The sequence below is a fragment of the Buceros rhinoceros genome, unplaced genomic scaffold, assembly GCF_000710305.1.
Source record: "Buceros rhinoceros silvestris isolate BGI_N320 unplaced genomic scaffold, ASM71030v1 scaffold12670, whole genome shotgun sequence".
NCBI lineage: Eukaryota > Metazoa > Chordata > Aves > Bucerotiformes > Bucerotidae > Buceros > Buceros rhinoceros.
Window position 1 is genome coordinate 25,645 of NW_010391494.1, and position 15,285 is coordinate 40,929.

General features: G+C 40.1%; 1 protein-coding gene across 1 annotated transcript in view; it reads right to left on the reverse strand.

Annotated features, from left to right (window-relative positions):
• Window positions 1-15,285, reverse strand: part of LOC104498595 (potassium channel subfamily K member 10-like) — a gene marked incomplete at its 3' end in the record, with an annotated part of 39,918 nt that overhangs the window by 10,186 nt on the left and 14,447 nt on the right. Inside the window, exon 2 of the mRNA XM_010141998.1 lies at window positions 7,187-7,515. Within this exon, the coding sequence (XP_010140300.1) occupies window positions 7,187-7,515 (329 nt within the window). The remainder of the gene's footprint in view (window positions 1-7,186; window positions 7,516-15,285) is intronic.

The following is a 15,285-nucleotide window of genomic DNA, read 5'->3' on the forward strand; positions in this document are numbered from 1 at the left end:
GAAAGAACCAATTTCCAGAGTGCTAACCGCTCTGCTGGCAAACCTTCCACATTTAAGACATTTTAAAGTAGTATAGTTTCAGGTATTTTTATAGTTGAAGTATCATCACAAGTAACAGGTCTTCAAAGTGCCCATAGCTGTTTCACACTTACTTCTTTCCTGATCCCTTCTTCCTTCGCAAGAGGAGTTACATGCACAGTGCCCATTTGTAAAATATTTTCTATGAATACAAAAAGCATTCTTCTTTAATGAATAATTACTAATCTACAGTAATCTATCTTTTGAAATGCTACCCGTTCAAGGAAGACAGTAACTTGGAATACCTTAAAATACCTTGAAGGGCTGAAATTGTTTTTCTTGCTGTTCAAGTAATGGATGTGTCTGAAAGCTGATAGGCAGATAGGAGGAAAATGACAAAATTACCAAAAGAAATCCAAGTACTCAGCATTTTTTTTAAACGTGTATTTCTGATCACAATTCTCGGTTTAGTTCCCTGTCATTGTACAGATGTGTATTTTACTTCTGGCCTCTTTGCTATCGGCACGCTACAGTCCCTCTGTAACCAAAAAGTCATGGTCTGGTGAATCTGCATGAGACCGAAGGCAAACCCCGCAGCAAAAGCCCACTGCCAGTGATACTGGCACAACTGAATCCTGTACTCCCAAAGAGAGTGCAATCCAGACTCCATCTCGGTCTGGAACAGGCTTTATCGATTCCACTTGCCGATATTCAGACCTCAATATTTAAACCATGCTATGAAGTATGGGCCCACCTTGGGCTGCCTAGATGTTAATATACAGAACTCAATGTCCAAAGAAAGGTATAGTGAATACTAACTTGTCTCACCAAGTGTCGAGAGTTCACCCCCACAACAAAACATCAAAATAGTATCTCTTCTATACGGATATTCTCCTTATACCAAATGGAAACTACTGGGGTTTCACTGTCTCAGCCCCTGACCCAGCAACACTGTACAAGTCTCAGGCTCCAGCTCTCCGCAGCCCTGCCCTACTCAGCCACAGGCTGCACAGAGCTGGGGCCTGACCTGTGGCTGATGTCCTAGCCCAGCCTCAGCCCATCCCTGTCCCCAGGGAAGTGCCTGAGAGTCTGGGCATCCCCCATCAACCATGCTCCCTGGCTGGCAGTGGTGGGGTCCACAGCTGCCAACTCACTGTCCCCTGGGGTGCAGGTTTGTCTTCACTGTACCCAGATACTCACATATCTGTTCCTCCTTGGCACAGAGTGACTATGTCGCGAGGTGCTGGGCTGACAGTGACACACACACTTTAGTTGTTCATATCATGAGGCTCCCCAAGAAGGCTTTCTCAGAAGGCTTTTCAAGAAGGCTTTTCATCATCTGATCTGATCTTTATTCTTACTCAACAGCCTGCTTATATACACTCTAGTACGTGTAGGCTTCTGTGATTGGTCACAAGTTTTCTTCCACTGCCCGGAGACGACCTGACCCACCAATTAACCATTGCCCCCTCCTTTCTTCCTCCCAGGTAACACACCTGCTCCTGTACAAGTGATCGACCTGTGCTTGACCCCTGCTTGACCCGTGCTTTGTTTACTTGTGGCTGTACTTTTCCATACCTTCTAGGGGTCTGGCTTACAGAGCCTAACCCCTCAGTAACATGACTACATGCCAGCTGTCACAAGTTTTCTTCCACTGCCCGGAGACGACCTGACCCACCAATTAACCATTGCCCCCTCCTTTCTTCCTCCCAGGTAACACACCTGCTCCTGTACAAGTGATCGACCTGTGCTTGACCCCTGCTTGACCCGTGCTTTGTTTACTTGTGGCTGTACTTTTCCATACCTTCTAGGGGTCTGGCTTACAGAGCCTAACCCCTCAGTAACATGACTACATGCCAGCTTTCACTAATGTATTAGGTACCTTGATCACTAAGTAAGACAAATATATCAAGAGAAAAGTCTAAAGTTATGCACATAGGCAGCAAGATAGCTGAGGGCTAGTGCAGCTCATAAGGAGACAGGATCCAAACACATGGGTTTTAGTTTCTCTGAGAAGAAAGACTTTTATCTGGTTCACTTCTTCATGTTTCTTTAATTTCTCCATTAAGAGCCCAAGCGTGAAGAAGACAAATGTTTTCCAAGGACAAGTGTAATACCTTTCCCGAGTGCTGAGCTACTCAAAGGATGTACCCTGTGTGTAACCAAGGATAGGAACTTGATAAGAAAAGAAAATAGAATTCTTATAATCTCTTTTCTAGTCCCATTAAGTCCTCTCCACAGATCATGCTAATCCAATAATGATTATCTCCCTCTAAAATTCTTTTCCAAGTGGATTCCCATCAAGCATACAAAAAATTGTTTCAATTGCCTTCCATGCTCTGATGTTTCCCTATGACAATTTTTAGGATGCTTCTCATTAACAAGCAGCTTTTAAAGACTAATTGCTTAATAAACTTTACTGAATACTTCCTACCTCTCCACTCATTCTCACCACCTCTCATACAGTGATTAAGGGATCCTCATTATAAATTCTCATTTATTCACTATTCAAAACAGCATTTTTGAAACATGAAGGCCAGCAAATTTTGTCCAGATGTAATCAAAAGTAGTAAGCTTTGACAGCCCATCCCTTCAATATTTCTGCCTGTCCCATAAAGGTCTTTATTGTGACAATCGGCCAGATAAATATCTACCTACACTTATAGTGACTTGATTGTCGTTCATGCACCGTATCTGAGGGCAGACCCATAGCATTCACCAAGGAACATGCACAGAGATATAAGTCCAAAGGTCTTAGCTCCCTGCAAAATTCTTAGCTAAGTTCTGGAAGCAACACAGCTATGGGACAGCTGCAGACCTCCACAGCATCCTAGACTCAGTCTGTCTCCTACACAACTGGACTATCTCTGGACTGAAGTTACAAACTAGGGTGCCTGCACTAACTTAGACAGGACCCAAGGGATGTGAATTATTTTTTCATATCCTTTTAGGGGGATTAAGGTAAAACAAAGATTGGGGCAGAAAGGAAGTTGGATATATAGAAGACAACCTCCAGAGGCACAGGCAGAAGGCAAGTCTTCCTCATAGTTGACTCAAAATACTTTTTTTTTTTCCTGCTCTGTCTAGAGCTTTCTTCTAGCACATGAAAGACATCCAAGTTATTTTGGTTTTACAAAGCAATGCCCTAAAAAGACAAGCTAGCTTATGACACTAGTGAACCTGTCAAGCATCAGAAAACTGAACCATCTTTACAGGATATTTCCTTCCTTTCTTACCCTCAGGGCAAAAGTAGTTCAGAAAAAGTGCCTATCCAAAACATGAACTCCTACTAACATAATTAGCCAGTAAAGCCTGACTAGCTTATTTCCGGTGCTGCTTCCTTTTCAGCTTGTAGGCTAACTCTAATGAGTTGCTGTAGTCAATAGCAGACATTGGTAGGATGACTTGGTTCTCAGGTGGGTGGTGGGGGGTTTTTATACTATAATCACTCACACTCCTAAATTAAACCCTGAAGGAAAAGGAAGATGAAAGCAGCCCACCAATAACCTAAGTAACTTCTTACCGTAGCAAGCCACACTATCTCATGTCATTGTGGAGGGCTCATTACAAAAGTTTTTACTCATACACAGTGCACCGGCTACATAGAAACAGAATATGAATGTCTTTATCAGGTCCTTAGGAATTACATTGCCAAAACATATTGATGGTCTTCCTGCCTGCCTCTCAAAATGAGAGATAACATCTGATCTTTCTGAGAGGCATAATCATTATACATTCTAAATGTGTGTTATTACAAAGGAATGGCGACTTCTTTTTGACCCCAGCTACTACTAAGCTTATGCTATGACATGTAAGAAGAAAAAGAAAGTTTTGTAATACGTTAGCAGGTGTAACTACCAATGTTATTTTTCTTTTCAACGATTATGTCCAGTCACTTGAGTCCTCCTGTCTTCTGCTATTGAAGATTCCATTCTGCTATTTGTTCAAATGGATAAAATACAGCCAAATGTACTTGCATCTGAAGTTTCACTGTTTTTTAGCATACTCTAGTTTTACTTCTCTCTAACAATGACAACTCAAAAATAATGAGATAAAGCACATGATTTTGTCATTTTTGTATTGTTAATCACCATTGTGCCAAGTTGTAGATTGCATAAGGCATTAAAAATGAACTTGCTTCACTGAAACAAATGTCTCCAGAAGCAGAAATAGGCTTTAAAAATGTGCAGTTAAGAACTTCCACTTCAGGTGACTTTGGACAATATAGACTGCCCTGTGAAATACTTTTCATTGTTAATAACAAAAATCTGTCATTGTGTTAGTATTAGACAGGTCTCATCCAAAACCCAGGAGATAAATACAAATTTTAAAAACTTTGACTCTTCCCTTCTTTCATCACTGCATTACTTCTGGAATCTATGAATAAACTTCACAGCCTGGACTCTGCAATTCACATTTGTGATACCAGTGCTAATATTTGCAATGAGTTATTGGAGATCAAGTTGGTAAGGATGTCTCATCCACACTAAATTTTAACAGCTTCCTCCTACAGTGCCATACATCTTCTTTACAGGTTTCCTAAAGGAGAATCATTTGAAAGGTTTAAATTTAGGTGAAGGGCTAAATTTTTCCATCATTAGCCTTGTAAAAATCATGGCATTCCTTTCCTCTTCTCTCTAAAAGATTGTTCCAAATCCACCCCCACAGTAAAAGGATATAAGCCAGTTTTCACTTTTTGTATTTTTCCCATATTCTCCAAAGCACAGAGGTGAGTGAAGACGGTCATTCTGAGACAGAGTATAATCCTTGTTCATTTTCAGGTAGTCAAATAGCATAAATTACACATAGCTCCCTTAGCCATATCCAGGTGCTGACTGCACACAGCACAGCAGCAGGGACCCATGGAGGATGAAATCACACTTGTAAAGGCAGGTGCAGCATTTGGTGCAGTGCAGAAATGCATTGCGCCAGCCAGGGAAATGTCACTTTTGAGATCATTGACATAAAGGCATGAGAGCACAACATTAACCCCCTGATATTATCTTCAAGCAGTGGTTCACTGGTCTTCTGTGCGAGTCAGTTGCAATCAGAGTTTCCTGTATCAGCACACACAACAACATCCCTGGAGCCAGTTTCACTCCCAGACACAGAAGAATCCAAAGGAACTTTTCTTTATTGGCAGATCTGTTTTACTATTTCACACCACTTGGCCTTTAGACATTCACGTGCTAAGCTGCCAAACCCATTTAATTTACCTTCACAAAATCATTTCCAGTTACCTAGTGCAATGCCTGAGGATGTACGGAAATCTCAGGAGATGGTAAGATTTGTTCAGAGTATCTGCCTTCTAATGACACAGCATGCCTGTTTTTTGGTTTAATGTCACCACTTTTGAGGTGAAAGAAGGGAAAATATTGTGCAAAGTAAAGAAATAAAACTGGTACGTAGCTTAGGCTAGAGAATAGGGGCTATTTCGAAATCTTTGTAATGCAGTCGGTATGCAGGACCCTGCCATTCTGTTAAGGTGCTTTGCTTTTTGCAACTATCTATCTTGTGTTCTGCTTTCTGCTAGAAAATAAAGCATTGTGCATATCTTTTAATAGTGGCATTTCAAACTTCCTGGTTTAAGTATTTTTTAAATATCCTTTAATCAGGCCGCACAGGTTATACCTAAGGAGCTGAGGGAAATACAGATCTTTGCAACACTGCCATGAGAAACACATCTGAACCAATATCCCTGAACAGAATTCACCCCACCAACCAAACACATTCACCTGTCTTTTGCAGACAGATGAAGGATGTGATCCAAGCCAGTTCTGATCCAAAACCTGTATAGCCACATCAGCACAATACTGCTTCCTGCTGAAGGAAGCTGTCTTAGCTACACTACCAGGCTGTCCAAAGGTACAGGTACACAGCTTCTGACTGAGAACTGACCTGCCTTCTGTGAATGCAGAGCACAGGCAAGGAAAGCACACACCTAACTGCAAAGAAACAAAAAGAATTTGTTTTGCTTAAGAGAGGCAGTGGAGCATTGCTGTCTGCAAGTGTGGGCAAGGAAGAGGAATCACTTAAGTAAGGGGATGTTGTCTGTGGAAGACAGACTATAAGGAAACTGAAAACGTTCAGGCTGAGAAGCAGGAGAATGCTTTTTCCACCACAACAATGAGATGCTGGAACAGCTTCTTCAAAGAAATACTGAGCTTATAAATTTGATCCACTTATGGAAGGGGTTTTATAACACAGTTTGGTGGATGGACATAAAAATCTAGGAGAAAGATCTGTGTTCTTTCAAATGAAAAAATGAAATCACAGTGGCAGTGTTGTGAGACACCCCAGAGGAAAACACATTGTGTTCTTGCAAGGTTCTGACACAAATTCAGGTCTGAAATATGAGACTGAAGTTCATATTTGGAATATATTCCTTAGATATCTGGTGTTTCTTATCTAATCTCTATTTTTTTTCTCCAAGCTAACTGATAGGTTTCTACACAGGACCCTGCAAGATACTCTCTGAAGTTTTGTAAGATCCATAATACTCTCCTTGTTTTCAATCAGTGGAAGATAACTATCGTTGACAGAATTTTTTTGCATGTTATTCCATTTTCTACTTACCCCTAAATACCTGCCACTTATTTCCTTCAAAACTGCTTCTAAAGCTTTACATACTATCCTGGACTAAAAATTCTGTAGTTTTTAAATGGCAATTATTTTGGGTTTAATTGTATATTTAATCATTATTCATTTACCTAAAATTCACAATAGTAAATCTCTAAGTTAATACACCAGTAAGTTCAGGATTCTTGCCTCAATATATATGTCAAAATTCCCACCTATCATTTTTTGTTTGTTCTCCTGGTTGCTGTGTTTAATTTTGGAGGAAGAATTAAGACCTTAGTATCATTAGAAAATTTACAGAGATGATGGGGAAATGTCTGTCACCAAATCTGTCACCTCTCACAAAAATTTCTTCTAGATATTAAGTTCTGGTTTTCTTTGCATACATTTTTCATTATCCCAGTGAATACATTTCAACTCTATTCACAATGTTTTGGAAACATAGGTTTTTTGCTGACTTTAAAGTGACTGGGAAAGTCATTGCGAGGGCTCTGTGAACAACTTTGTTCCCCACCAACTCAGCTGATCATGAACCACCAAGCTGTTCATCCTAACTTCCAAGAAGTACTGTCTTCTTCACATGACCTACCTGAATCAGCGTCTCCAGCTCTAACTGCGTTACACAAACATGCTCCCGAAGAAAGTCAGCCTTCTCTAGTGCGATTGTGTTCTTCTGCCTGCTTTCAAAGGGCTGCTCCAGGGCACGGAAGACAAGTCCTCCTGTCACCAGGTAAACTACCACCACAACAAAGATGGCCACCACTGTTTTCCACTTCATGACTGTCTGCAGACCTTGAGAAGGGGCTTCCATGCTAGCAACAACAGTGGTTCGGGAGGAAACAGAGAGTCGTGGAGCTGGGTAATGCCCGTTAGTTTTAGGCTCAGGTTCACAAGCTGGCACCGGTGAGGGAACAGCCACTGAAATATAAAGTAAAAAAACCTTATTTCAAATCAAAACTCTAAGCGTACGACCTTGATCTGCATATACAACTTTCCTAAATGTCATTTTCAAGACTCTCATATAAACCATGTTATTCACATAGATGCCATTCTCCTCACCTGGAAAGCTCCATGTGTCTTTTGTCCATCCCTACACAAGCCACCTCAAGGACTTGCTTCACCCATTACCTCTAGAACCAGACAGGCCAGTTGCATATGCAAAGATTTCAGAAGGATGAGGAAAATCTTGACTATGATATGAATTCCACGAGGTGGTGTTTGGTGAGGGAGCCTGGCAGTGATTCATGCCTTTAAATATTAATACTAATAATATTAGTAGTGCTAGGAAATTGAACTGCTAATGATCGGTGATCACTACCTGGCCTGGTATTGACAGGAACAGAGAATGCTTTGCAAGCCACAGTGCTGTTTGCCTCATCAACATAAGCAGGCTCATATTATTTACACAGATTCACAAAACCGTGACTTCTGGAAATGTTCTTAAAGCCTGAAAGCTTCACAAATTTTAGCATAAATTTTTCTCCATCCAAAGCATACTAGATATGTAAGGTCAAAGTCACTCACGCCAAACACAACGATGGGTCTCCCAGCTTGGGACTGAGACACGTGACCTTAGCAGTACATCAGAGCTCATAAGCCCTCACTTCCAGCCAGACTTATTAGCCCAGCCACCGTGTCAAGCTACCAAGGCATCCAAATCAAAGCTGGTTCACCTCCAAATAATTCAGGTGTCTCAGCATCAGGCGTCCTCGCTCTCTTCTGCCAGTGTTCTCAATGGCAGGATGAGGCCAGGTTCCTCAGCATCCACTGGTGCAATGCAGGCTTTAAAGATGTTGGCTTCATTTTAAACCAAATCTCTGCTGTAATCTTACCACGGCACAGCTGTCACTGGCCTGTAATTTCTTTGAAATTGGATTGATTTATTTCATATCACACCTAAATCAGATTACAGTTAAAATACAGTCACTTTAGCTGTATCCTCTGAAGTTATTCCCAAAGTGTCTTTGCTGTTTTGCTCAGAAATCAAAGCAAAAGGATTTACAACCTCTGATCAGAGGGTCGCCATTAACTGCTTCTATACAATTTGAACTTACAACATGGTTATATCTTGCGTTTGAAGTGGGCTACAACTCTAGAAACCATTATATGATACTGAATAATTTAAGAACTCAGCTGTTTACCACAGTCATGTTTTCCTAGAAACGATATATCCCTGAAGCACTGCATTGAGGATAGAGCTTCCAACTTACCTGCTAACCAACAAACTACAGAAATCTATAGTTAACTTACACTTACAGTTAATATTTCTTTTCATACATGACTTGGAGGCTCCAGACACTAAATAGATGAGAAAGGATCCAGGATCAGAGGAAAAGGTGTGGTTGGTCCCCTTTGTGTGTATCTCAGTTTTGCAACACCCTGTGCACAGCTGCTCAGTTTGACCATCAAAAGGTCATTATGGCTCCCAATGCTTATCAGCCAGGATGGAGTGACATCAAACTTAAAAGCATACTTTCTCTTACCTCCACATATATTTCACATAACTTCTTAGAATTTGAAGTGACAACAGGGAGAAGAGTGATAGTATTAAAAAGAAGTCACATCTTTTGTAAAAGAGATCAATTATTTCATGCTCTAAATCTCCTGAAAGGAAAGGATTATTGTAAAAGATACAGAGCATTTCATCAGGAAATATTAAAAAAGTATTCAGAAGAAACTTAAAATAGAGAGGTTCTGTGAGGCAGTTAGAACCTCCCTTCCTTTGCAGGCAAGTATCTTAAATCTGAGTCACGTCTCTGTACTGAACTAAATAAATTTGAGTATTCCCAGAAGTGGCTCGGCTGATGTAAAACAGTGTTACATAACTTCCATGGATTCCACGGAATTCAATCAGTTTACACTAGTGAGAACCAACAACTGCTGTGAATCCTGTGAATCAACACAAAATCTGCAAGCCTGAGGGCTCATTTTGCACTTTGCTTGAGACTACTCAGCAAAATAGTCTCGGGATCCAAGATTTACATGGTAAGAAGAGAACAGAATTCATATGACACAAACAGCATGCTACAGTCTTTTGAAACAGCTATCCACCTTACCACGACTGGCGTAGTAGGCTGGGTGAGCCCTTCGGTAGTGAGAGATGTCCGACTTTGATATCCCACAAATGGTAAGTCAAAAGGAAGGAAGCCAAGAGCTGGTAGAGTTAAAACAGCTTTTGTAAATTTTCTATTCCTCTCTGCTACTATAAATGTTGTTTCTTTTTCCAATCTTATATCTGACAAAGTGTTTATAACAGCTTTACAGTAAAATCATGGCCTGTTTGATTCTGTCTTCAAAAGCAAATGTGTTGTACTGATTTAAGAGCAAGATGGGAAGTTCAGAGTAGGGATCATAAAACGTTCTTATAAATATTGTGTCACTTAAACAGCTCAATGGATTACTATGCTTGGTTTGCTTATCTCTAAAATAAAAGATAATTCTTTTCTGAAGAATTGTATTAAAGTTTTTTCTTTTCTGCTTTTAGTAATAGATACCCTAAGTGTTTGCAGAAATGTTGATCTTAAAGTATTTTATATGATATAAATTAACACACAGGAAGACTCTACTAAAAGAGATAGTTGAGTAACTGATATTTACAGAGAGGGTCTTCTTACAAAGCTGATGCAGAAGGCACAACTGCAGTCAGAACCTCAGAGATGTTTCAGGGTAGATTTTAAGCGGCAACCAGGTATCAGAAAACCAGTGTAGATTCTCTGCCTAGCAGCTATCTTACTCTGTGACAAGAGAGTAGGGTTAGTGATGTGAGCACCCAGTAAGAAGTCAAGTCCTGATTTCCAATTGGAACTCTGCCTTGATGAACCTGGTCTCAGAAAAATGCTACCATTCACCTTTAAAGCATGGTTTCACTAACTACAAAAAGATAAAGTAGCACTTACTTTTCTAACGCGTCCCATGTACAATTTTTGAACAAACGTGAATATAAAAGTGATATAAACTTCCAGAAGTTTAACAAGTAGTTTTACTAAAATCTAAGGATGGACTAGAGTGGCAATTCAACAATGTTCAGAAGTACACAGATGGTTTAAGAAAATGAAGGACTACATAAATTGTCGGATTTGTAGAAATAGGTTAGACTATAGCTTAGGACAAATACAGATAAAAAGAGAAGAGGATATGTCTACAATAGATGCAGAAAAATCCCTGCTTTTTTTTACCCATGTTTTTTCAAAACAAGCTGCTGTCAGAACAGGCTTTTCCCAGAACAGACTCTCATCCATGTGTTTTTGTTAAATTGTATTGAAGAAGAGTTAATATTTTCCTCACTGAAAGCAACGATGAATCTCCATTCACATGCATGCACTAGATTAATAGACAAGTAGCCTCAAATGAACAAGTACCCTCCAAGGAACACACCTGTCTTTTGACACAGGCCTTACCCCAGTAAGAGGATGCCATTGGGGAAGGAAAGTGATTTCCTGTTATTCAAATAAGATTCAAAATAAAGCAACTGAAGATATTGGTGTTACAAGTCAAATTAAAACGTTAGGATCTGTTCACCTCCAAGAGTACTGCACTACCTGCACAGCATGTACTAACAGTAGAGCCAGACCTCTCTCTGATATGTGAGGAGCTTAAATACCTGAGATTTCTGCTAGTATTCATGAGAATTAAGGCATCAAAACTCTCACTCACTGACTGTCAGGAAGACCAGGGCAAAGCTTAAAGCAGTTGGCAGTTGGACTAGATGACCATTGTAGGTTCCTTCCAATGGAAATACTCTATTCTAAAGCAAAACACTGTACTGTAAAACATTGGACCCATTGAAATGATGCACCATAAGACATTGCTTCAGGTAAAAAATGTCCTGTATTACTACAGTTATGCTTTGCTTTATCAGACTGATGTTTCTAAGAACAGGTTAGACTAATTTCTGCCAGAAGTATTTGAGTATAGTTGGCCCTGCTTCACAGCAGCAGAATGAGCTAGATAGGATTCTGTGAAAATAGTTCTAATTTAAAGGGAAAATCTCCAGATGGAGTGGTCTGCCACCTCAGAAGGCCAGCTTCAAATAAGAGCCAAAATGCTGAGAGGATGTTCAACTGACTTTTGACTATGAAAACATTAAGCATGGTTTTGCCACACTGATCTATATCCTGACAACTATCTTAACCAATATGCCAAGATCACAGGAGATACTGAAAAAGCGTGACTTTAGAGCAGAGTTTCTCAGCTAGTTGAAACCAAATACAACTTCTTTAAATTAACATACTCTCCTCTATCGTATTGCTGTCACAATTTTTATCTGTGAAAAAATGTAAGTCAGGTTTAATGGAGTGTCTTATTTAGTAATTTCTTTTCTTCCACATTCCTGTGTTGCATGAGCACACAAGAATGCGTGTACATTTTAATAAGAGTATAACAGAGTAGTATTGACACATCTGATGCAGGTGCTGCTTTCACAGGATTCAGCACAGAATTAGTTTGAGGCCATATATACTTATGCATTCATAAACCCAGCAGCTCACTTGAAAGTTAATACATGAGTTGATCAAAAATTAAACTGGAAATTTCATCTCCTATTTTTGTGAGTCCATTCAATGAAGACAACAAAGTACTTCCAGCTCAAGTAAGGGCGTTCTTTGATGCACATCTGAAGGTAAGTACCAGTATGTTTCCTCAAAATCCTCATAATAAGATGGGACTTTTTTTTTAAAGAAAGGAAATTGTGCTTTCTTCAGACATTTACATATTGAAGCACGCAAAATTTCCTTTGAAGTCTTCCTTATCTTTGTCTTAAAACTGTAAGTTTAGTTAGAATCATGAAGTAATCTTATCACACAGTCCAGATTCACTGAGAAAATTAATGAGAAAATCATCCTCCCTACAGTTTTTACAAGATCCTATATCATTTTATTAGCACTTGTACATCCTTACTGTAGCACTACTTAATAAGCCAGCATTCCCTCTTGAAGTAATTCAGAAATATGATATTTTGTCAAGTGTATCAAGTTGCAAAACAGAGCTCTGGAGTACCAAGTCTCAGAAATGTCTGAGGTGCTAGCCAAGTCCACTATGGCTTCCCTAAAGCAGACACTAAAGGTACGTGAATCTACCTTCTCTAAAACATATTATAAAGTACTGGGATGAAGAAACTGTACTGGCCATAATTGTTTTACGTCCTACCAGGAGCCTCATTTATTTTGCTTTCACTGGACAGAGTGCTCTAGTTGTTTGGGTTCCTCCCCACCAGTCTTCTGAAATGGCCACACACCGAAGATGACAACAAAGGGCTTCCTAATTGAACTGTGTGGAAAGTTAAGAAAATAAGCAGCCCGTTAGTGGATAACATATGATCTTGCACTCCAAAGCCCTGGCTCATCTCCAAACAGAAGTTCCTGTGGGATACGGGTACCTAGCATTTGCTTATAATCTCACAACCTTCCCACAGACTGCTTAACGTGATTTCAGCTACTAGCTCCTTAGGTTAAGACAGCAGGGCTGTGCCTGGAAATCAGAGCAAGGATAAGAGGGATGTTAGAGGAAGAGCTGAGGCAATCAGAGTATTAAGTTATCAGCTATATGAACTTGTCATGAATTTGTCACAAATGGAAAATGCCTGCAGGTTTATGGATGAGGGGCGTTTTTATGTCAAACATGAAATGTGGAAGTTTCTGTCCGTGCGTAACCAAAAAATCATTAAGCCATTAAAATTTTGCATTATGAGGACATGGCTGAACATTTCCACCACCTGCTTTACTTGCTGTCCCAGCTCCCTCCTCAACCTCATTCTTCACCTCTGCCTGCTGTGGTTTTTTAACAGGTTTTATAAAGCAGAGAGCATCCATTTAACCAACACAATGAAAGTTGTATTTTTACACACTGGGCACTCAAAAATCTGACCCTGGTTTGGAAAGTCTGGCTTTTAGAGCAAAAATCCCAGTGGACAATGACCGTGTCTGCCTTTGTGTTTGTGCAGCATCTTTGCATGATGTGGGCTAATTAAGAGGTGACATTTCAGCTGTGATCAAGAAATGGGAGACAAAATCCTGCCTGCAGGCTATAATTACATATGGGGCAGAACAGGAGTATCCCTGTGGCTGTTGTTTTAGATTGAGGCATAGTAACAAGTGTTGCTGTCTGGGGACCACGGGATCCATACAGCCACAGATCAAGAAAACCGCTCTCAGCGATGACGTGTTTTACACCAGTTCGGCCCTGGTCCCTCTGCATATTCCTAAGGTTTTCAACCACAGAATGGGAGCAGTGAAATTCACTGCGAGCCTGCCACACAAGGGAATTTCACCCTAACTGTTTGTACAGCATTTTGCTGCAAACTGCCATTGAAGTGAGAAGCATTACTATTACATTCACTGTCCATGAAAGCAAAGCTTGATGTATTGTTTGTTCGGAAAATGCACAGAGTGCCTCTGAGCATATAGCTTTTCACTGCAGCAGTACCCCGCTGGATAAATCTAACACTGTTTTCCCTGAAGTGGATTCTCTAATGCAGCATTAGCGCTGCTGACTTCAGCAACATCTCAGCAATCTGCTGCAAATGCAGTCATCAGTGGCAAAGCATTCAATGAAGGAAGGAAAGAGAGACAAGTAAAGGCAGAAAGGGCAACATACATTAAACCAAAAGGTTTGAATGTGTTGTTAAAAAGGAAGTAGCACTGATTGCTACCAATTGCTCCTTTCCCAGAGTGGGATGGGGAGAAGGGAGGAGTATGTTAGGTCACAAAACTGCATAAGGAATAAAGTCACTGTTTGCTTCCTATTATAGGATAATGCTAGTGAAAGAGAGTAAAAGTCCATATATTGAACTCGATCTGCTGATGGGGAAAGAAATGTCAGTAGTATGTACCAGAAGGAATTAAGTCTACCCATTGCTTTGCCATCCTGGCAACAGCTTGGGGGAAATGTCATCTAAAAAGGCTTCTGCAATTTTTGTAGCATTTGTCAGATATTCCCAGCTAGTGCTTGAAATTATGATTCTCAATAAGTTTAAAAAAAAAAATCTACATAATTCTGCTTCATTAGTAATAATTGAAATACTAATTAATAGCTCTTGGAACACCCCAACTGCTTAATTGATTTGAAATGCAATTATTACAAGAAAACAAAAAAACCACTACTTTTATAATGTGGCTTTCATTCCTCTTCATTAGAAAACTATAGTTTAGGCAAAAAAAAAAAATTCTTAAACAGCCTGAATTGGAACATGGTAGAAATTAAGAAATCAGTGTAGTCTGAGTTAAGGTCTCTCTTTTCTGTAGAAAGAGCTTCCAAATTATGAAGTCTTCACAGAGTGGCAATGGTAGTGCAATGGAGATCAGAGAAACTAAGGGGATCTTAGTTCTCTTCTCTGTTCCTGGAGAGCTTCTTCAGCAGCAGACAAGAAACAGAAACTTTGCTATGCAGTCAGTCATTCAGAATGAACCTTGCCTTCTACTGAAGGGCACTGTCACTCCTATTTGAATAGCAGTTTCTTCCGAAGGAAAAATCTTGTGCCAGTCTTCTCTAATTTCTACTGTCCATGCTACCAGAGTATTGCTGCTTCTGTTTAGTTGTGAAGCAAGTGCCTGCCTGAAACCAAGTACCTGGCTATCTGATCTCCATGACAGTCTATTATTTGGTTTAGGTGTTAGTAGTGGGGTGGTTATAGTGGTGGTGTCTCTGGGAGAAGGCCAGGGACTGCCCCATGCCAGACACATCCAGTTCCTGCTG